General features: G+C 37.9%; 1 protein-coding gene across 3 annotated transcripts in view; it reads right to left on the bottom strand.

The window, feature by feature from the left end:
* The window catches only part of col2a1b (collagen, type II, alpha 1b), a 59,652-nt gene that overhangs the window by 9,866 nt on the left and 26,476 nt on the right, over positions 1-23,310 (bottom strand). For all 3 annotated transcript variants that reach the window (XM_061785192.1, XM_061785194.1, XM_061785193.1), the window contains 26 exons: positions 23,237-23,281; positions 22,755-22,808; positions 18,875-18,973; positions 18,729-18,773; positions 18,514-18,612; positions 18,335-18,388; positions 17,265-17,372; positions 16,337-16,390; positions 14,428-14,526; positions 12,027-12,080; positions 11,706-11,804; positions 10,925-10,978; positions 10,795-10,848; positions 10,623-10,676; positions 8,813-8,866; positions 7,240-7,284; positions 6,292-6,390; positions 5,220-5,327; positions 5,063-5,116; positions 4,191-4,244; positions 4,051-4,104; positions 3,921-3,974; positions 2,777-2,884; positions 2,560-2,613; positions 2,415-2,468; positions 1,114-1,275 (listed from right to left, as the gene is read on the bottom strand). In XM_061785192.1, the coding sequence (XP_061641176.1) occupies positions 1,114-1,275; positions 2,415-2,468; positions 2,560-2,613; positions 2,777-2,884; positions 3,921-3,974; positions 4,051-4,104; positions 4,191-4,244; positions 5,063-5,116; positions 5,220-5,327; positions 6,292-6,390; positions 7,240-7,284; positions 8,813-8,866; positions 10,623-10,676; positions 10,795-10,848; positions 10,925-10,978; positions 11,706-11,804; positions 12,027-12,080; positions 14,428-14,526; positions 16,337-16,390; positions 17,265-17,372; positions 18,335-18,388; positions 18,514-18,612; positions 18,729-18,773; positions 18,875-18,973; positions 22,755-22,808; positions 23,237-23,281 (1,872 nt within the window). The remainder of the gene's footprint in view (positions 1-1,113; positions 1,276-2,414; positions 2,469-2,559; positions 2,614-2,776; positions 2,885-3,920; positions 3,975-4,050; positions 4,105-4,190; positions 4,245-5,062; positions 5,117-5,219; positions 5,328-6,291; positions 6,391-7,239; positions 7,285-8,812; positions 8,867-10,622; positions 10,677-10,794; positions 10,849-10,924; positions 10,979-11,705; positions 11,805-12,026; positions 12,081-14,427; positions 14,527-16,336; positions 16,391-17,264; positions 17,373-18,334; positions 18,389-18,513; positions 18,613-18,728; positions 18,774-18,874; positions 18,974-22,754; positions 22,809-23,236; positions 23,282-23,310) is intronic.

Here is a 23,310-nt window from a genome sequence, read left to right as displayed (position 1 = left end):
TTAGCGGTTTTCCCCCCTAAAATTGATGAATCAAAATATGTTTATTTTATTAAATAAATGGTAAATTGATTTATTGTAAATAATAAAAAAATAACAAATAATAAAATTTATTATGTTATGTATACATTGGATTATTTCATTTATTTTATCAAATAACTGGTTAATTAATTATAATTAAACTAATAATATGTGTATTGCAAGTAATTGTCAATAATAGAATAACATATAAAGCAATTATTGAAATGTAACATGGTGTAGGGATGTATGTTTTACTTCTTCCTACTCCTTTTCTTTAATGTATTTTTGTTTATCACATTTTTTTATGTGGTCTTTGAAATACATGACTTAATTAATTAATTAATTCATTCATTCATTACAATACATAATACAATGAAAAAGAATTATTATTAAAAAGAAATATTTTACACACTGAATACATTTGGACCTTTTTTCCCATTTTACATCATTTACGAATGACTTGGCTGATCTGTCCATTTTAAAAACATTTTAAAAATCCAACATGTCCTTTGCACACAAATGTTTTCCCACCCCTCGGCGAAATGCTACAAATGTTAGCCATCATGTTCCACTTTCCATACAGTCTGCCTTGTTGCCTTAGTCATTGGTGCCACCTTTAGCACACACACTACATCAAAATGGATTTGGCCATCATCCCTGTTAGTAGTAGTCTATGCAGTGATTCCTCCCATAAGACACGGACACACACACACACACACGCACACACACACACACACACACACACACACACGGTGCGAGGCGACAAAGAATTGGGTGTGGGCAAGATGACGATAACATGTATGTAGCAGACAGCAGGTGCCCATCATGTTGAGTATGCAATCATTTGTCAGATGTTATTTTCTGGACATACGTAAAAGCCGACGGTCCTCCCATTATTCTGTCAGTAAGATGGAGCCGCTCTCCTCTGCACTCCCCTGCTATTACGTTCAATGACAGCTAGCTGTAAGTAAGGATGGAATTGTCTCTCTACGGGCTGACAGCGCCACTTTAAACTTGAACTGTACCAAACAGAGACGTCTAATAATCCCCCACCCCCTGTCCTACAATGTCGCTAAAAAGGGATGCCACACTCACAGGGGGACCGTCCTCTCCAGCGTCTCCCTTCTCTCCAGAAGCCCCAGCCGGACCGCGAAGTCCAGCATCGCCCTGTCTGCCTGGGGGGCCGCCGTCTCCCCTCACGCCCTTGGGGCCGTCTTTGCCAGAGGGGCCGGCGGGACCAGCGGGTCCAGGATTGCCCTAGGAAGCATCCAATGAATTACAGAAAAAACTGCGATAAGAATGAATGAAAACCATTTTCTATTTCATAATATCATATGAAAATATTTAATATGAAGACATTTTCCATTGATTGTGTCTCAAAATAACTACACCATATCATTGTTGGATAAAGAAAAACATGTATCTCCATTGTTTTATTTTCAAAATACTTGAAATAATGCATAAATACTCACATGGAGATACATGGATTTTGTTTCAATAACTATATCATTGCTGAATTTTTTTAATATCATTTTATCTCAATTTTTAAAATAAGAAAATAAATATATTTTCTCAAAAGATAGAAAACTTAATTAACAATTATGAACAACAATAATATGATAATGTAGAGGTGTTGTTTTCATTTGAAAAGTTTTAATAAAAATGATTTTGCATAAAAAAAATACAAATATAAAGAGTCATAATGTATCTCAATTTTTTAATGTAATTTTTATTTCTGGAATAAAACATGAACACATTTTAATATTCATATTATAACAACAAAATATTTAATTTGGAGATTCTTTCCATGATTTTTGTTTCTTTTCATCTATAAATAATTTGTCATTGTTGAACAAAGGAAAGCATGTATCTCCACGAAATTGTTTTTTTAAAATACACATTTAACAAATATTAAAATTCATAACATAATAAGACAAATTAATTGGGAGGTACATGCTTTTTCTTTAGTTTAGACTAAAAAGAATTTCAGTAAATCATCGCTATTATTTTATCATTTGAAAATACACCTCATAAAAACATTTATTATTCTTATTTGAAAAAAAAAAACATAATAAGTAACATATAAATAATAATGTATAATAATAATAATAAATAACAAATATTAACATATTTAATTTGGAGATTACTTCTGAAGAATTATATCATTGTTGAACAAAGAAAAACATTAATCTCCATTTTTACTGACTCGTGTCTTACTTATAAAAAGGAATAAAATAAAAATGTTTGAGTTCCATACTTTTCATAGGATAGCAGCGATGCAAAATTCTGATCTGCACATTTTTATATAACTAATATATAGTTTGGTGCAAGTTGCTTGTACAGTACAGTAAAATACTGCATAGCGGGAGAAAAAAAACAATCATTGGGCGACTTACATTGGGACCGGGGGGTCCGACACGGCCAGCGGCTCCAGGGAAACCGGTGGCGCCCTGAAAGAGAGCGAGGGGATAAAAATCTTCTGTCCAACAGAAATTCAATAGAAGTGATGGCGATGCTGTTGGGTGACATGAGGTCCCTTACGGACGGTCCCTGAGCGCCGCGTGCTCCTTTAGGTCCAAAAACACCAGTAGGGCCCTGGAAAACAAACACACAACACGCTGCACCTTAGTGGTAAATTCATGGCGTGCATTCTATTTTACCTCAGTTGCTTCAGGATGATTGATTCCACATAATTAGCCACATTCTTAACATTCAATCGATTATTACGTCCATGTTATATTTTATTCAGGTCACTCACAGCGGGTCCAGGTGCACCTGATGGTCCTTGTGGTCCAGGGGCACCAGCGTCACCCTTCTGGCCAGACTCTCCCATCTCTCCCTTGAGTCCGGGTTGTCCGTCAGAGCCCTGGTGGAGAGACGTGAACAATTTTAGCTCATCTTGATGACATTGCGTTAGCTTGTGGTGGCAAACTGGTGGCTGTAGTTAGCGTTTAGTATTTTTACATTTTTTTGAATGGTCATCAGTGTTCCTGAAATTAACCTAAAATGGAAAAATTACGCAAGTTCCGAGCGGAGCGATAAAATGTGCCCCATTGAAAACGGCATTTTTTTATTCTACATTTTTATCCTAAAATGAACTAATTCAATCTCTTATGTTAACTTATATTTTGGACTCGGGGCTTACATTTTATTATTTGTCCACCACATGGTGCTACTTTCCCCCATTCAAAGCATGCAGCACAATTTTACACCTTTTTACTGTTTTCTGCAAGGGTGCCTCATTACTGACCAGATAATGAGAAAGTGTGTGTATAGAGTATGTGTGTGTGTGTGTGTGTGTGTGTGTGCGTAATTCATGTCCCACTTCTTTTCTCTTAGAAGCCCTTACTCTGTGTAATAAACCATTTCACAAATTAAAACAAAGCAAAGAATCTTAAAATGAAAACTAAAGTGCGCAGGCAACCATGCAGTGAAGACAGGACAGAATTAATCTGTTCCAGTTAAGAGGTCAGCAGCAGCATTTTGAGCCCACTGTAGATGTTTGAGGTATGAGTGGCTGACCCCTCCCCCCCCCAAAATATTAGTATTTTAGAGCTAAACTTTTATTTTATACGGTCTCTCTACATCAGAAATGAGTTAGGATATTTAAATGACTTTTAAAGGTTAAGAGTACAATTGAGCTAATTTGACCAAGTGCAACCGCCCCACGCCCCACTCCACACCCTCAATTAAAGCCAGCTCATTTCCAAGTAAAAATGACAGTAGGAATTAGGAACTGTTTTTGTCACATCTCTATCCATTTTGAGTGCGTGTGGTGATAAGCTGTGACGGCTATAAACGGATGTGCGGAAATGACGAGGACGACATCGTGCGTCATCCTCACATATAGTATACTTGATAATTAACCATGCGAATGTCATGTCTGTCTCGGTGTTACTTACAGGGGGTCCAGCAAATCCAGCAGGCCCTGGAGGTCCAGTCTCACCTCGGTCACCCTGTAGGCGGACACAATGGTCAAGGGGTGAATGTACAATTGCGACATATTACATTCATTTGGGAGGAAAAACCTACAGGAGCACCACGGGTACCAGGAGCTCCAGAAGGACCAGCAGGACCGGATTCACCCTTTAAATAAAACACAATCGTAAATAAATTACACCAGTAGACAGTTCAAGATTAATTGTGTACATGACGAAAAATATCAACCGTACCTTTTCACCATTGGGACCGCCAGGACCAGGAGGGCCGATGGGACCGGTAAGACCCTGAAAAAGTTAAAAATGAAATAAATTCTATTTTATATATATATATATATATATATATATATATATAAACATTTGAAAAAATATATATTATTATACATTATGAGCATGTGCACAATTTTGCTCATCCCGGTAGAAATGTACTTAAAGTATCTGGTGACTTTGTAAATTTGCTCAAAAGGACACCCCAGATTTTTGTTCGAGTTCTTGTGGTCCTTCAAAGAGGAACTTGACCCTGATATTTTTTCCAGTTGGTACCAACTTTGAACCACATATAGTATAGACAGATGGACAAATTACGAAAATTCTTAGTTGTCATTGCATGGGTGGAGCGAGGCAGCAGATTTTGGCTCGGTAGGTCCCCTCTGATTTTTTTGGTAAATTCAGCCCCCCAAGTCAAGTTGACTTAGAAACACAAAATTTGGTGGCATGTCTATCATGAGGAGACCTGCAAAAATGTCTCAAGTACCCATGCCCAACACCGGACACCAGAACTTGTCTGTTTTCATCTAAAGTGTGTTTTTCAGAGTCAATTTGACCATTTCCATCCGTCCTCCAAAGAGGAACGTGACCTAGAGATTTTCTCTGAATTCTACTAAATTTGAACCATGAATATTACGCATATGGGTGCCGCAAAATTGCGAAAGGATTTAGTTTTCATCATTGCGTGAGGGTGGCGCATGAAAGCGAAGTTCAGTGACTCGTCATAAAACTCCAAAGGTTTACCAAATATCTTGTTTTGACAGATAATTAGTTAATTAATTCAGAGTTGTGTCTTAATACTTTTGTACAGTGGTGTTTCTTCAGCACGTTAAACTCACCCTGCCACCATCTTTTCCAGGAGCACCCTCAGGTCCCTTCTCTCCAAGGTCACCCTATGAAGGTTAAAAAAAAAAAAAAGGTAATTTACAATCAGCAATATTGTGTGTGCAAACATAACTTCAAGTCCAACAGATGAATGTAGGTATACGTCCTTACTCTGTCTCCTTTGGGTCCGGGAATACCGGATCCTCCTCTCTCTCCAGGCATACCCTGCAGACCGGGGGGTCCCTGAGCTCCGCCACCTCCAGCGGGCCCAATAGCTCCCTAAGCAGCAAGACGAGATGGCAGACATAACGAAGCGAGCTCAGAGCAGCGGCAGGAGCGGCTTACGAAAGTGGAAAATAACCGTAACAAAATCGTCAATCAAGTCCACGTGCGAATCTACTGGTGAATGTTAGCACCTTCACCATGAGGTAACAGCGTATTTGTCTTTGAACTTGGTGAAACATGGAAACGCTGAAAACAATTGCACGTTTAAAATCAGGAGGCAGCTAGTACAAGTTAGTACAAGTGGGACCGCAGCCACCTTGTTAGTCTCAGAACCTTGTATACAGCCTTCCTTGCACAATTACTCGCACGGAACTAAAATAGACAACTCTTGGTGTTTTCCACTGTTTCTTATAGAAAATAGGGGCCTAAAAGTTATAATATATATTTATATGTGAGGATACATGGATAAGCGGTAAGAAAATGAATAAATGAATAGTTGGATGGATAATATATAAAAGGGTTTCCAACACCAGCTACCATCAGTTCTTAATTGTCTCTTGATGCTTTGTTTTGACATATACGGATGGTGTTAGATTGTGCAGGTGTACCAAATGTCCTGGCTAGTTGATAAATCCCAATTGACCCTCTCAGGGACCAATTCCAGGCTGTCTTTTAGTTGCTGCTGTCTGACATTTTACAAAGATAAGGACATCATTTCAGATAACCCAGCATGTGAAAATGGCATCTGCTTAAACCACGTTGCTGCGATTAAGCAGCTTAAATCTGCCGGTGGTTGGATTTGAAACACACAGCAGATTTCGCCTGTGTAAAGTCGATTTGTACTTAAATAATCATTGTTTGCTGTTGAGTGTAGTGAAGCCTTATCAAAATGATTCTCTAATAACATTTCCTCTCCAGGAAAAAGCAGCAAAACAGAAAAACAGCAGGCAGCTATTTATTTTGGATGTAATAAATGGAGTGGCGAGGTGTGTTGCATTTATGACTCATAATGACCCACCTTGGGGCCATCAGTTCCAGGGGTTCCTGGCAGGCCTCGGGGTCCCTGCAGACCCTGAGAACCGGCGGCTCCTCTCTCTCCGGGGAAGCCTCGCTCTCCCTGCACATCAACGGAAGTCAATCAATCAAGTAACTGAATGAAATGTTCAAATTGTGCATAATGTTACACTATATTATGTTATATGTTGGGTAACTTTAACTTTTTTTTTTTTTAAATCCAGTACAGTACATTTGTTAAGTACAGTTCAGTTGTATTTAATTTTAAAGTACAATACATTTGCATTTAATCATTTAGAACTGGTTGTTTTCCTTTATTTAGGTATAATCATATCTAACGTTTCTACTACCACTATAAGTGACTCAGTATGATGCTGTAATATTTTTTGTCATTTTTCATAGAGGATAAAGAATATATGTCTGTGAGTATTGATTTATTATCTGTTTACATGTGTTGCTCCACCGCTGTGTTCTAAAACTGCAACTATCTATGCTAACTGCTAGCATGTCAATGAAGCTAAGCTAAGTGAACTTTCCAAAGGCAAAGCCATGTGGTTGTTTTAAATACACAAGGTGTAATTTCCTTTGTTTTATGTTCAGTTTGACAGTAAACTTCAACTGGGAGTGACATTAAACAGCTTGAAGCCTCTTTTTGATGAATTGTTCACTATTTGTCAAATTGGCCGGATGAAGGCTCATACACTATTATGGCAAAAGTATTCGCTCACCTGCCTTGACTCTCATCTGCTCTTACTGATCTGAAGTGATATCCCATCCTAAATCCATATGGTCTAATATGATGTTGGTCTACCCTTTTCAGTTGTAACTGCTTCAACTATTGTGGGAAGGCTTTCAGCAAGGTTTAGGACTGAGTTGATGGGAATGGAGAATTTTTGTCCATTCTTCCAGGAGCAGGTACGTGTAAGTAGATTCATGCATTCTGTCAACGTACCCTGGGTCCAGTGGCACCGGCAGCTCCGCCTTCTCCTGGAACCCCCTGGCACAGGAGAGAGGAAGTGACACGTGAAGAAACAGAAAGTGGGCCTTGGAGAGTCCATGCATTTCATTACCAAATTTGAACCATGAATATTACACAGCTAAGATACAAACAGAAGTGCCCTAAAAAGTGAGAAGTGCCTAATTTCCTATGTTGTTCATAAAATGCAATCTGTGCTTTAAAGTGAAAAAAAAAAACCAAAACAACAACAAGGATATATTCTTAAAAATGAAATAAAAATAAATAATAAAGCCAGAAATGTTTAAGGAACTTGCAATTAAATTATACTAAAAATATATTACAATAATTAATACAATAAATAAATATTAAAGTGCGAGAGGTTGAAGGAAAATGTTCTTCAATAATACATTACTACTTCTACTACCTACTTTTTACCTGTTTAACTTTAAACTAGACATTTTAAAGTGCCTATTTTTTTTTATTAAAACATAAAATTTCTTATTTCAGGTACTTAATTGAGTATAAATAAATAATACAAATAATTTTTAAAACTATATAAAACAGAATAAATACATACTGTACATGAACCCTGAAAGGTTGAAGTAGCATGTAATATAATTAGAACAATATAAGCAATAAAAAAAATACAAATATTGTAATAATAACAATAATAATAATAATAACCACAGATTTAACGGTAAAATAGAATAATTAAAAACTGAGTTTGACAAAGCATGTACTTAATATATATTTATACAATAATATAAAATTAAATAAGTAAAAATACAAGTAGGTGAAGGAACATGCACTTAGAATTAAAAAACAACAACAATATTTATAGAGTAACAAAAAAGAACATACTACTTATTTGACCTTTTGGAGTCTGATACTGAATAATAATCATAATAATAATTCAGGGTGTATCCCGCCTCCCGCCCGAAGATAGCTGGTTATTGGCTCCAGCAGCCCGCAACCCTAGTGAGGATAAGCGGTAAAGAAAATGGATGGATGGATAATAATAATAATAAAATAATAATAAAAATAATAATATAAGAATCATCATCACTGAATTAATTCAGTATGATGAAGGTTATTACTTTGATGAGGGCAATTAACCCTGAGAGCTTTAGGAATACACACTTACAGAATGAAAATATAAATAATGAGAAAATAATAACATTTGAGCTGAGCTACCTTAGCCATCTCATGCCAGATAACAAAACGAATAGGCTTTCTTCTCACACATAGGACAAAAACACAACAACAACACATAGTATAGTACAGTATAAATCCTTCAAATGGACAGCATAATATCTAAATTGTATTCACTGTAAAAAAAAAAAGAAAATGTACGTGTGTGAAAATGAATGTTAGCGGCGCTTTCAAAAATGCAAAAATATCAGGAGTGAGTCATACACACCCAGCTGGAAGTTTGACTTACAGCAAAAGCAAAGTCATTTGCTAAACCTTTGCCAGGTTCCTTGAGGACTAAATGAGATTGTCCTCAAGCTTCCAAGTGGCTCGCAAATGCTTGACATGATTGAATGACTGCTCAGTGTGCACGTACCTGATCTCCAGGCTTGCCTCCCTCACCGGGGGGACCAGGGGGGCCGGGCAGACCCTGTGTAGACAAACAACATAAGCATCACCATATGGGCGAGCATACATTTGCACATGCATATCAATAACATATTTATTAGGCATATATTTATCATAATTAGATATACTAATATCTTGCAATACATACTACAAAAATAATACCTAGTGATGACTGGGCAAGAGGTTGTAATAAAGGTTATTTTTAATATGTCTGACAGTTTATTTTCTTCATTTCATTTTATTTTGGATTTCGCACTCCGTAGTGCGTAACTATAGTTGTTCATATCATCCATCCATCCATCCATCCATTTTCTGAGCCGCTTCTCCTCACTAGGGTCGCGAGCGTGCTGGAGCCTATCCCAGCTATCATCGGGCAGGAGGCGGGGTCCACCCTGAACTGGTTGCCAGCCAATCACAGGGCACATACAAACAAACAACCATTCGCACTCACAGTCACACCTACGGGCAATTTAGAGTCTTCAATTAACCTACCCTGCATGTTTTTGGGATGTGGGAGGAAAACGGAGTGCCCAGAGAAAACCCACGCAACCACGGGGAGAACATGCAAACTCCACACAGGCGGGGCCGGGGATTGAACCCTAGTCCTCAGAACTGTGAGGCAGACGCTCTAACCAGTCGTCCAACTCATATCATGTTTTATTTATTTTTTTAAATAATTAATTACTATTTTCTATTTGTAATAGCTACTTTTTACTGTCTTTTGACCAGAGGTGTATTTTTGTTTATTCATTGTCAGATAAATTTTTTTTTGTTTAAGTATCTGGTTCCAACATATTTTAAATACAATAATAAAAAAAATAAATACATTTAAAACAGAGGAAATTTTAAGATGGAGGAAAAAACAGGCTCATTATGAAATATGTATATATTCATTTTTTGTTTTAGAAAATATTCACATTTTAATTGTAGATGTTGAGGTTTTTCAATTGTATTTTTATTGTTTCCTTTTATGACATAAAGGTTGTTGTCTGTGTCCAATGAAAAACATTTTGTGTTTAAAAAAAATAGGATTTTTTGATGCAATGGAAAAAAAACTACATTTGGAAAATAATATTTGAATTTTGGCGGCACGACTGGTTAGAGCGTCAGCCTCACAGTTCTGAGGACCCGGGTTCAAACCCCGGCCTCGCCTGTGTGGAGTTTGCATGTTCTCGCCGTGCCTGCGTGGGTTTTCTCCGGGCACTCCGGTTTCCTCCCACATCCCAAAAACATGCATGAATTGGAGACTCTAAATTGCCCGTAGGCATGACTGTGAGTGCAAATGGTTGTTTGTTTTTATGTGCCCTGCGATTGGCTGGCAACCAGTTCAGGGTGGACCCCGCCTCCTGCCCGATGACAGCTGGGATAGGCTCCAGCACGCCCGCGACCCTAGTGAGGATAGGCGGCTCAGAAAATGGATGGATGGCTATTCAAAATTTTTTAAATCAAATTATTTTAAATCATAGAACCATTAAGTTAAAGGAGTTATTTATTTATTTTGAAACTTTTTTTTTAGAAATCAAATTTTAGTTTTTGAACGGGAAATGTTTTTACTTTTTCAATTTATTAAAAAAAATATATTTATGCATTTTTATGGCATAGATGTTGATATTGTTGCTGCCCTGTGAAAACATTTATTTGTTTGTTTTTAACTGAAATACAACAACATAATTTTGCACTTTGGATCCACCAAAAAAAAAAAAAACAACAACACAATTTTGCGACCTGCTTTTCATTGTGAATTTATGCAAATGAGTGTGTAAGTGTGAGAGTTTTACCTGGAAACCAGAGGGACCGGGTTGACCTTGCTCTCCTCTCTCGCCAGCGGGGCCCTGAAGACAAAAGTAACCAAATTACTGTAACTATTGCCATAAAATACACGTCGGAAAAAAAACCCTTTATATTAGCAGCCATCCATAACATTTGTGATGGGCTGTTAAAGATACGTACAGCAGGACCGGGGGGTCCGGCGGCACCAGTTTCTCCATCTTTGCCAGGCAGACCCTGAGGAGGAGAAAGAAATCCAATGTTCACGTGTGTTTTATGTGGTTTCTTTTGTTGATGATTGCTTCACACTTACTCTCAGACCATGAGCTCCAACCAATCCCTTCTCTCCAGATTTGCCAGGCTCGCCCTAAAAACAAACAACAGGGACTGAATGCAGAAGTGAGAGTTGATAAAGACAAATGTGTGATTAGTGTTAGGGTGGCGAATAGGTCAGTGCCACTACATCCAGCAGATGGTCGTAGGGCACGGCTTAGTCTGCCTTGATTGCAAAAATATAGTATGCAGTAAACTCATATTTCTTAGTAGAATCAGTAGAATCCTCTGCCCAAAGTTGCCAAGCAAACATCATAGTGTATGTGACCCGTACATTACTGTTTGTTTTTAATTGGACTTAGGGGCACAAATGATTATGCCCCATGAATTATATCTCCCAACAAGTGGCAAACAGAGCAATTCTGTTGATTAACTTCGCTGATCCTGAAGTTGTTACATTTTAGATGAATAAAGGGGTCTGTGCCCCAATCATATCTGTCCTTACTCTGTTGTGTGGGGCAGTAGAATCCTCTCCCCCAAAGTCAAGAAACTAGCACATGATAATTTTATTTCGGGCATGGGTGTACAACTGAGCGTCTCAGTAATTCTTCCTAGTCACAAGTGACTGTGCAGGTGCATGTGAGCACTATAATTTTCCTGGTACGTAGCCTAAGTGATAGTATATATATATATATATATATATATATATATATATATATATATATAGAAAAGCACACATGCACATTTAATAACCAATACAAGTACAGTAATTGTTGCATGATGACAATATGTTCAGCTTAACGTTCTGATAGCTCGCTTACAGTTGCTCCTTTGGGGCCGGGGAATCCCATGACGCCAGGCTGTCCACGGGCGCCCTGTGGGCCAGGAGGTCCCGGTCGGCCGTCTTCACCCGGAGCTCCCTGCGTGGTCAGAAAAAGACAATTGTAGTTACACAGCACTTGTAGGTAATAAGATGCCAAAGTTGTTAATAATTAAAGGAGGAACTCATCCAAAAAAATAATGTGCATGCAATGAACTGAGGAACATTAAAATGTCGAAATCACATCACAGCCCCTTGAAGCAGGAGATGGTGTCTTTTTTTTGTCAGCAGTCACACAGTTAGTTGTATGGAATGCACTCACAGAAGGTCCGACTTTGCCTTGGGGACCAGCGTCACCGGGACGTCCAGTAAGACCCTGCCAGAGGACACAGACACACAAGCAACAAACACATAGATCATTTGCATAGAGACGAGATGCACATGTCCAGTGAGGGTATTCAATCCTCTGGTAGATTCCATAATTAAATAGTTACTACTACCAGAAATGGAAAATACATAAATGATCTTAAGGTGGTGGAACTTTTCCTGATTAGGGATTTATGCTTTACTGATAAAACATGAAAACATTTCAGACTGCTTAGTAAATCTTGTTAATACCGTATTTAGTGTCTTTGAGGTTGGTGGTTGTCTTTTGACTGTTCTCAAACACACGGGAATAACGACCCCAGATGTACAAAAACTTCAAAGACACGCATAACCTAAACCCAACAGGAAGTGACCTGCGACTTCCTAATCGTAAGGTTGGACCTTTTTCGCAAGGTTGCTGATGCCATACTTACAGTTCATCAAAGAGCTAGTCGTGGTACGTCACACCTACGCCTACCAAACTTGGCAGGTACCTGTATTATGCCGACTTCTACACAATTGTAATTACAACCTATACCCTAAACTCAACAGAAACTGTCCTACGACCTTTTAAAGTTACACTTTTGGAAAATTTACAGGTGTCACACTTTTGCAAATTTATCCTACAGATTTAATCTGATTGACTTCAAACTTGGTCAGTACCATCTCAACACCTGTGACATTAAAAGTTATAAAAAGCTTTTTTTCCTGACATACTATATGCCGATTGCGGTTCTTCGCTTTTCGGAACTCGCCACAAAACAAAACATGGTGACAGTTCATCAAAGACCTATTTGCGCTACGTTGCACCTATGCCTATGAAAATTCCTACACGCGTGTAGCACCCCCACACGAGCAAAATTGTAATTACAACCCATGTCCTAAACTCAACAGAAAATGATCTACGGCTTTTTAAATGCAACATTCAGAGTAGTTAGAAATCCCACCATCGTTACCAACAATACATACAGTAGTGTAGTAGGCCTAAGAGTTCATTACCTTCTTTCAACACCCGCATTTTATCAATGTAACCTTTGAGTAGGCTTTGCACTTGCCCAACAGCAGTGGGGTCCTACCTATGGCCTGGGGGCCATTTGCGGGCCATCCCCTATTTTTGTGTGGCCCGCATTTTCTCAATGTAAGCTTTGAGAAGGCTTTGCACTGGCCCGACAGCGGTGGTGTCAACCTATGGTCTGGGGTCCATTTGCGTTCCTTACTTCATCGTGCCAATACGGCAACCTGCCACGACCTCAAACTGTCAGTAACCCAACGAGGCCGGGGTGCGAGGGCCCGATTATAGCTGCTCGCAGCTCTAGTTTGTATTGTTCTCGAATATAATTGTATACGGTACTTTTTTAAATATCTGTGTATTTGTTGTCTAATATTGATGTATTTTTCTTCTAAAATTTGGCATTATTTTCTTTCTAAAATATTTGTATTATTTTCTAAGATTTTTAAAAATACTTTTCATCAAAGATATTTTTCTGGTTTGTATATTTTTTGTAATCTTTTTTATAATTTCTAATATTTTGTATTCTTTTCTGAGATATTTGGATTCTTTTTAATATTTAAACATTTTTCATCCTATATGTTATCATATATGTATTGTTCTTTTTCTTTATTTATCTTTTCTAGTTCTTTAAAAAAAAAAATATATATTGTCAGCATTGGGTAAAAAACCTCCTGTGTCCAAATTTGGTTAATTTCATTTTTTTAAATTTATTTTTTTAAATATTTATTTATCCAGGTAAGGAAATTGAGAACTGAGTCTCACTCACATTACCGACATGGCTGCAGACAGCAGAGTAAGACAAAGCAAACACAACAAACTATATAATGTGATATACAGTAGTTACATCTTTACATAAGTTAGTCAGCCCTCACGTAGGTCTTTTATTTTTACAAATTATTGACCAATCTAAAGTGTTTAAAAGCGCTTGAGAACTCTTACGATACATGTTTGATAGCAAAATATATTTTTTAATTTATGAAAAATAATGTTTTTAGAAATGCAAGGATTCTGTCCAACAACCACAGTATACTGTATTTTTTCCAATAATTTTTATTATTTTCTTATATAGAGTATATTTTGTAAAATTTGGGTAAAAAGTTTTGTACTTTTGTGTGTATGTATATATATATATATATATATATATATATATATATAATTACTTATTTCTTTTATATTTCTAATGATACGATACTGGAAACCTTGGCCATTTTGCTCACTACAATCGTGATATCAAACTTTCATACCATATCAGTAAGTGATCATTGACCTTTTCTGCTGCGGGACTAATAGCAAAGGATTATTCTCAAGCATGATCCAAAACTAACTCATCAATCTATTTCCTTACTCTGGCACCGGGAAGACCGGACTCTCCGGGACGGCCGGGGTCACCGTTAGCACCCTTGGGACCACTGGCACCGGAGGGTCCACGCTCACCGGGGGCACCCTGAGAGAGAGAGAGAGAGAGAGAATTAAAGAATTAAAAACAGGCCTTTCATTCCAGCCCAAAAAAAGCCAACAGGAGTAGAGGGGCTCTCCTTTTGATGGTGTGAAGCCTTTCATTGACCTGCTGGTGATGAGCAGATTCAATTCTGGCAGGTTCATTTGATTGTAAATGAGATTTGTGTGTGGGGAGGTCACGTTAAATGAGATGCTGCTGCTGACATATGAGACATTTGGGTCACTGGTGAAGAAACGGATTCGGAGATATGCTGCCATCGGGTGGCCTGAAGATGGAACGACATGCCTCACTCCAAGTCTGAGCCTAGTTACCATTTGCACATGAAAGCATAGAACAGCCCCAAACTTTTTTTTTTTTTTTTTTTGCTCCACACACCTCCTTCAACATCCAGAAAGAGTTTGTGGACCCCCTAATAACAAAGGCAGGCATTATGGTTAACCATGCAAACACAAAACGATACGAATGCACTTTCATATGTCAATTATAAAAGTTGTAAAATAAGGATAGAAACCTGCCCCTGTTTTTTTATTTATTTATTATTTTTTTTATTTTTTGCACCCCGAGGATGTGTAAAATTACATTTTGGGAATCTAGTGGCTACAAGATATAATTACATGCCTCAATTGAAGGCTATTGTCAGTAAGTCTGACAATAGTACCAGACAGCCGTTACACACCCGGAGGTGCGCATAACACATTTTGGAATTCTCAACCCACAATAAGGAATTACATGCTTCAATACAAGTGTGAGTTCTAGTCTCTACTAGTTACCATTTACACATGAAAATACAGAACAGTCCTTCCCAAACTTCCCCCAATTTTTTTTTTTTCAGTCACGCACCACCTTCAACATCCCAACAGAGGTGGTGCACCCCATCTGCCCTGCACCCACAGTTGAATTATTATTATTATTATTTTTAAATTTTCACAGAATTTTGGTTGTAAATGCATAATTGAGGCACCATTACACTTTTAATATCACGCACCCAAGGATATGTGCACGCCACAGTTTGGGAATCTGGTGGCCACAAAATGGAATTATATGTTCCAATGGAAGACTAACCTTAATTATTATTTACGCAAGAAAATACAGAATAGTTTCCTCCAAATTTTTTAAAGCCACACACCCTCTTCAACATCCCGTCAGAGTTGGCACACCCCCACTCCCACCTTGCACCTGTCATTGAATAGTAATACAGACAATTGTTTGGGCTGTAAATATGTATTTGTTAGACACAATAGTTATTTTATCTTATTATAGATGAATGCTCAGGAAGGGCTAGTGAGGCTTTCACTCTGTGGAACCACCCATAACATGCATCATTAAACAAATAATTAGTGCATGCCTTTTTTTGAATGCAGTTTAACAAAAATGTTAAAAGGTGTTAATGAGGTGCAAAATATCCTTCCGAAATAACACAGGCAATACAATACAACAAAATGTGCTATTGTGAGTTTGGCAAAATAAAGATGCGCAGCTTAATGTGTTTTGCCTTGACGCTATTGTAAATGTGTCAGCAAAAATGGGAAGTTGATATTTAAAGCTTAAGGTGTCCAGAGGATTAAAATTTAATTATAGTCCTGTCGGAGGAGATAACATTGACTCGTGAATTACATTTTGCGAGCATGATAGCAAAAAGGTGCAATTGCAAACTGCAAGTAGACAAGAATGGATTCTATGGGCGCTACCACACACATTTCCTTATCTCTCGCTAATGCATTTTAATAAGGGAAAAGTTCCATTTTCGGCAGGAATCATAATCACAATAACTTGTGGAAATAAGGACATGACTCACCTTGGGACCAGCCAGACCATCTTGACCTGGGAAACCGCGGTTACCGGGAGATCCCTGGAAACAAACCAGAGTTACTATTAGGAAGACATGAGTGACTAATTTTACAATTTACCTATTGGGCCTCTTCAGGAAATGTATGATAATAATTACCGGTGATAATTTTTCATTAGGACAAATTAGAATACAGATTTACAGGTAGATTTAGAATGAGCCCCTGTGAGTAATTGCCACCCGTACAAAAAGGTTTGCGATTGCCTATAGATTGCCAAAAGATGGCGGCAAAGCAATTTCTATTAGACAAAGCTATGGCCTGACTCAAAGAAGGTCCTCCCCTTCATTCAACATAGGTACTTGGCACTCAGATGCCACCAGATGGCGCCAAATACATATTTTTATTTGCACAACCTACGCAAATAGAAAAATTAGTGAATACTGGACTGCAAATATGCGAGGGGCCACTTTACAGTGTTGAAATTTGAACAGCTAAAAAGGGATTTTTATTTGTTTGTGTGTTAAAAAGTTCACATAAGTCAAGAGCTTTATGGCAAGTCATGAACATCTCCGCCATGCTCTGCCCCATGAAATATCAAAAACCAAAATTTTTCACTCATCTGCCTAATATTTGTAGTTTGAATATGGTAGCAAAATCTCGAGGAGGAGTTCCTCTTTGAAGGAACCCAAAAATGGCCAAAATGATCCGAAAAAGGCCGCTTCAAACCAAAATGGTAGACTTCCTGTGTCTTTTCAATCATGGGTTCTTGAGACTTTTTTTGGGGTCTGTCCATGATAAAAATGTCTCCCAAATTTCATCTTACTAAATAAAACTAGCTTCAGGGGCTGAATTAAAAAAAAATCCTAGGCTTGGTTATGCATCGAACAAATACAGAACCTTCAGATTGCTATACTGCATATATTTTACAGTACTCACTCTCTCTCCGTGAGGTCCAATTGGTCCAGCAGCACCGGGTTCGCCTCTGGGTCCTCTCTTGCCCTCTTCTCCTTGTGGGCCGGGGGCTCCCTGAGGACCAGCTGGTCCCTGCACAGAACAGCCATTATTTGCACTTAATGTCAAGTACAGGAAATTAACGAAATGGGGGCATTGTTCTCGAAACATTTAAATAAATCCTATTTTTCCTCAAAGTCAGAAGTGACCATATTTGGACATAAGAGCAGATGGTTTGCAATGCTATTTTCATGATTTTTCCACTAGTGTGTTTAACAATTGTCAATTTCCAGGAAACCTAAACAGTGACAGCCCATCCGTCCAATTTCTATAGCGCTTGTTTTTCCACATTAGGTGGTGGGTTATCTGGAAAGCATCCCAGTTGACTTTTGGCAAGAGGAGCAGGGCACACCCTTTGACTTGTCGTCAGCCAATCGCAAGGCACATAGAAAAACAACCAGTCACACCCACATTCCCACCTGCGGACAATTTAGAATCTTTATTTAACCTAACAAGTATGTTTTTTTGTTTTTGTGGGAGGAAGCCGCAGTACCTGGAGAAAACCCACACAAGCACAGAGAGAATATGAAACGCCTCACAGAGATGCTCCAATAGAGATTTGAACCCTGATTTCCTTACTGCAAGGCAGAGGTGATGACCACTATACCACTGAAATAATTACTGCTGCTTGCAATTTAAAGAACGTGGAGAACGTAGATTGATGATTTGATTTGTTTTACACCTTGTCTATGTGAATGTGAGGGTGAAAAGTCTGTCTAAATGTGTCATGCTATAAGATGGCGACCAGTCAAGGGTGTATCCCACTTCTCTCGCCAAAAGTGAGCTGGGATCGGCTCCAGCTCAGTTTGTCTTACAGTATGTGCACTGCAATTGACTCGTGACTTGTACCGCTCCTCTTTCGCCATGTCTGCTGGGATAAGATAGAAAATTTGCTTGGTTTGACTTTGATTAAAGTGGGTCGGGACTTTGTGACTTAGGGGAAATGTGTCTCCCAGGGTAAATGTAAATTTAAAAAAAAATGAAATTACACTTACAAGCTCTCCTTTAGGTCCTGCCTCTCCCTTGAAGCCTGTGATACCTGGATCTCCCTGAAGGACAACACACACACACAAAAACAGACCTTCAACTTCAAATACTCCTAAAGTGCAAATCCACGTATTTTCCGGATGAAAGCCCCGATCTCTGGTGGCTGTATTATGTGATGATCACGTACAGATGTTCCTTTTGGCCCGAGAGGTCCGGTCGCTCCCTGAGGCCCAGGAGGCCCGCGAGGTCCGGGGAAACCGGGAGCACCTGCGATACCGGGAGCGCCCTTCAAAGCAAAAGACTCAGTATTAGTGCTTTATTTCCAGTTTTATAATAATATAACTCAAAAACACTCATTAACTGATCCCAATACAGTATTTTTTATTTATTTTTTTTACTTACTGATGATCCTTTAGCTCCGGGGATACCATCAGTACCGGGATTTCCCTTTAGAGAACAAAACACTTAAGTAAGCCTCTCTGTAATAGTCCATAGTCCGTAATTGTAATAAATAGTAAGGACCAAGTATTTCACGTCAAATCACTTACAGAAGCGCCTGAAGGTCCAGATGATCCGGGCGTGCCGGACTCTCCACGGGGCCCCTGCGCTCCTTCGGGTCCACGAGCACCAGTGGGACCAGCTTCTCCCTGATAGACAACACAAGGAGATGTTATTGTTCAGTCTGGGCTCCCTCTAGTGGTAAGATAAAGAATCACTGCCCAAGTACACAGTTCAGTTGTATTCAACTTATATGATAGATATATTTGTATTTAATCTTTATTAACTGTTTTTAATTCAATCCAGTTTAGTGTGTCTCAAGCACAACATTTTGAAGCATTCTCTAGCTTCTGTATTAGCATAAAAAAAAAACCCAACCCCTTATTGGGCACTTGCCAGATATCCCAGCACACTTTATGGGATTACAGTTAGGCGTTGAATGGAATTCCTTTCCTATAAGACTCTGTAGTATGACATAACTAGAGTGTATCTGTAGGAGAAAAAAAAGCCTGTGAAGTGGATGGATAGGATTCCTCTGCTCACATAGCAGACTACGGATGCTATTTCACTTCATGGCCGTCAATCCGTCAAAAAGAATGCCAAAGTTCCAGACCAAATACGTGACTCATTTTGAGGTCAGGAAGAGGTTTGAGGTGGATATTTTTAGTCTTGGTTTATTCAGCTGAGGTCCTAATTATGCTTTTGTTTCTCTTGGGTCCTTTCTGCGCCTAAATGTGGTCCATCAAATACCGAATAGGCTCATTTAACAGCACTTCTATTACAGTGTCTGAAGTCTTAGGAAGACAAATTTTAGACCTCACGTTCCTTAAACGTGACCCACGGGGAGTAGGCGATAGAGGCTCAATACTATAATCACAATATTTTAAGAAAATAGGATATTTTTTATCGACAGGAGGTGTTCGGTTTATGACATAGTTCCGTTGCTACGGTGGTGAAGTAACCAGAAATTCACAGTAATCTATCAAAACAACTTGGCTAATGCAGTAGTAAACTCATAAATACAGCCAATACTTGTATGAAAACCCTTTGTCGGCCATAAATATGACAACGTTAAACGTTACAAAATTATAATAGTTAAGTTCTAAATCAATTCCTTCCATACTGAATAGTTGTTTTAATCTCCTCCGATTTCATCTAGTGAGCTCAATATGAGTTGCCGTATGCAGAATGAATGTTGCTGTTAATACTGTATCTTCTTCTTCCCAGCGTTTTCCTTATTGGGCATTGTATTTTTGTGTATTTTATTTTGGATTGTACACCCTTTCTTTTTGGTTTTAGCCTGATACAAACAAAATGTAAATAAAGATTTAGGTTGTTTGATAACTGAGCGTACCTCCACATGCATGCTGTGTGAAGGCGTACTCCTATGCTGGCCAGCAAACTGGTTTAATAATGCACAAATAATGTTTGTCGCTTCTAAACTGTATAAACTGCCGTCACCGTCATAAATCCAGGACCCGGCTGTACTTACCGAAATATAACTTTTTTCCCCCTATATGTTATGTTAATAAAACATTAGCTGTATGTTTCTTGTCAGCAGTCAATAAACTCGCCAAAATACTAACCTTGGAAAATGCCCAAAATGGCTGCTTCAAACCAAAATGGCCAATTTTCTGTTCAATTATGGCCATAGGTCCCTTGATACTGTCATGTGTTCCGTTATGATCGACATGTCCTACAAATTTCATGACGATTGGTGGAACTGGTGTCCGGAGGGAATTTTGTTTTCCAAATTTCCATGAATTCTTTTACCAATATACAATTTTTGCCAGTTGGGGCTGCCTATGAATGGCTTTAGGGTGGGATGTGTGTGGACTTAAGAGTTTTATGCTTTATGGCGAGTCATCAAACTTTGCCGCCATGATTCGCCCACAAGCAATGACGAAAACTCAAATGTTTTGAAATTTAGCGTAGGCCAGGTGTCTAGTAAATCTTTAGCCTAATAGCACAGTTGCCTTTGCCTAGTCGTATTTGAACATTTTCGGAAAGCAAGAAAAGACACGTTTAGGAAGCCCATTGGTATTTTTTATGAATTTGGTGACAGTAAGTAAAAACTGGCAATCAACTATACTACTTGACTAACGATATGAAGTTCAAGTTTGGTACTAAGTGGACAAAAAAAATCGAAGGGGAGTCCTTACTCCTTCAATTGTTCAAAGTGACCCTAAAATATAGTCATGATCAACATGCCTACAAAATTTCATGTAGCTAAGTGAAAGTGGCTTTGGGTGCTGGATTTTTTAAAAAAATGAGCCAAACTACCAATGTCAGCATGTTGGCAGGTGCTTGCTAGTTGCCTAATCCATCATACAACATTTGAAAAAGAGACATTTTTAAGACCTCTGAGCAACGGTTTCAAGGATAAAGTGTCATGTTTAAGGATAATTAAGGCCTTTATTTTGGAAAATCGAATTAAGGACTTCTTAAGGATCGGCGATCGGTGTATTAGAATTTTAACAGTCTTCACATGGGACACACAGAGCGCAAAATTAAGCTGCACAAAAGGTCGCAGACATTAAACCTGCCTCCATGACTGCCAGATTTTCCAAAGAGATCTTCCATTTGTGAATTCCCAAAAGAATGAAAAGACGGCAGAGCATCAATACCGAGGCCCGTGAAGCAGCTCCAGCTCGCCGAGACTGTCTGCACATTCCGGATGAATAAATCAGAGTTGGGGGGGAAATGAGACCCTCAGTCCAAGTTTCCACACAGATGGCTGCTTTTAAAGCGCTTTTCAATGCAGCACAGCTTTCTCTCATTTCAAAGCTTGACCACTTGTTCCTAACGTAAGCTCTGTCCGATCTGAATTCCTTGACTAGATACGAATAGACCCCAATTGTTACAATTTGTCTGTGTATTAAACTGTAGACAGATACAAAAAACCTTAAAAGAAATAGATACAAATCTCTTTTTTGGGGGGGTTAAAGTAGCGCAAGTATTTGCTGTAAACACAGATTGCAGGTTAAGTGGGCAAAATGCTAAAAGAAAACGTTCCCTTCGCTATAAATTAGACCATTTTGAGGTTTTCCTACAAGAGACTTTCATCTGCTTCTGGATCGTTTCCATTCCATAAACTCCCCTCAGCTGCCATCCTTTTTACAGGCCTCTCTTAATCTATCTAAAAGGAATGAAGGTAATTTTCTGTAAGTAATTGTAATTTCATTAAATGTGATTTTATTTCACTAAATAGGATTTAATTTGATGCAATTGGATTTGATTTCATTGTATTTCATTGCATTGTTATATAAGTGCAGTCCATGTATCATTTAATACAATATGTACAATTTCATTTAATAATAATATTTTATTTTTTACAGTTGATTTGCTTTAATCTGATTTAATATTGTTTTATTTGAAGAAATTTAGGGTAGTTTAATTTAATTTGAATGATTTTATTTTATTTAATACATTTTATTTTAACCCAAAAATATGTAATACTCTTTGAATCAACTTAATTTGATTTAGTTTAATTGTATTTGATTTTGTTTGATTTAATATTTTATCTTATCTGATTTAAAATAAAAATAAAATGTTTGGGTTTATTGCTTAATTTAATACATTTAATACAATTGTATTGTATTTAATAATTTAATTTTGTAATTAGAATGTAGTTAAAACACTTCAATTTCATTTAAGTTATTTTTATTTGAGTTTATTTTATTGAATATTATTGTAATTTATTTTATCTGATTTAATGTGAATAAGATATATTTTATTAACAGTGATCTTCCCCAACCCCGCCCCCAAAAAACTGTGATATTTTCATTGAATGTTATTCATTACCGTGTCAACATGAAATTTAAAGGTTCATTTGCGTGATAAAATGTTCCAGAGCCAAATGGTCTGTCCACTACGACCCAAAGTGACAATAAACAAAAAGGAAGTTGTTCAGCAAACTGTGAGACTGACCTTTGAACCAGGAGAACCAGGGAAGCCGGGAGCTCCAGAAGGACCGACCGGGCCCTACACAAGGAACAAAAAAAATAAAACAATTTATGGGATTTCTTTTTTAAAAAATATTCACCATAATGCCTATCTTGTTACTTTTCGATGCGCTCCAATGAAAATCAGGCACCACATTTTGTAAATGTAAATAATAATGTTTTCGGTTCTTTTTTTAAAGTCCGACAATAAAATAAATGTTCTGAAATGCGTGCCATTTAAAAAAATAAATAAAAATTCCCAAAGTGTTTGTCTATTTATCCAACAACGAAAATGACTTGAGTCTGATTGGACTAAAAAGCAATACAACTTAAGAACTATCTTTTAATGCAAGCTTTCCATTGGACGGCGATATTATACAGTATGCCTGTTGATTCCCGTGTAAAGTTTCCAACTTTAAAAACTAAGACTAAGGATGAACAAGGACGTTTTAAACATTGGATACCTACCGGGGGACCAGCAGGACCGGGCAAACCATCATTACCACGGGCACCCTAGAATAAACAAAATGAACCACAAAGTC

Source organism: Phyllopteryx taeniolatus, chromosome 9, assembly GCF_024500385.1.
Source record: "Phyllopteryx taeniolatus isolate TA_2022b chromosome 9, UOR_Ptae_1.2, whole genome shotgun sequence".
Lineage (NCBI taxonomy): Eukaryota > Metazoa > Chordata > Actinopteri > Syngnathiformes > Syngnathidae > Phyllopteryx > Phyllopteryx taeniolatus.
This window is presented reverse-complemented; position numbering and strand designations above follow the sequence as displayed.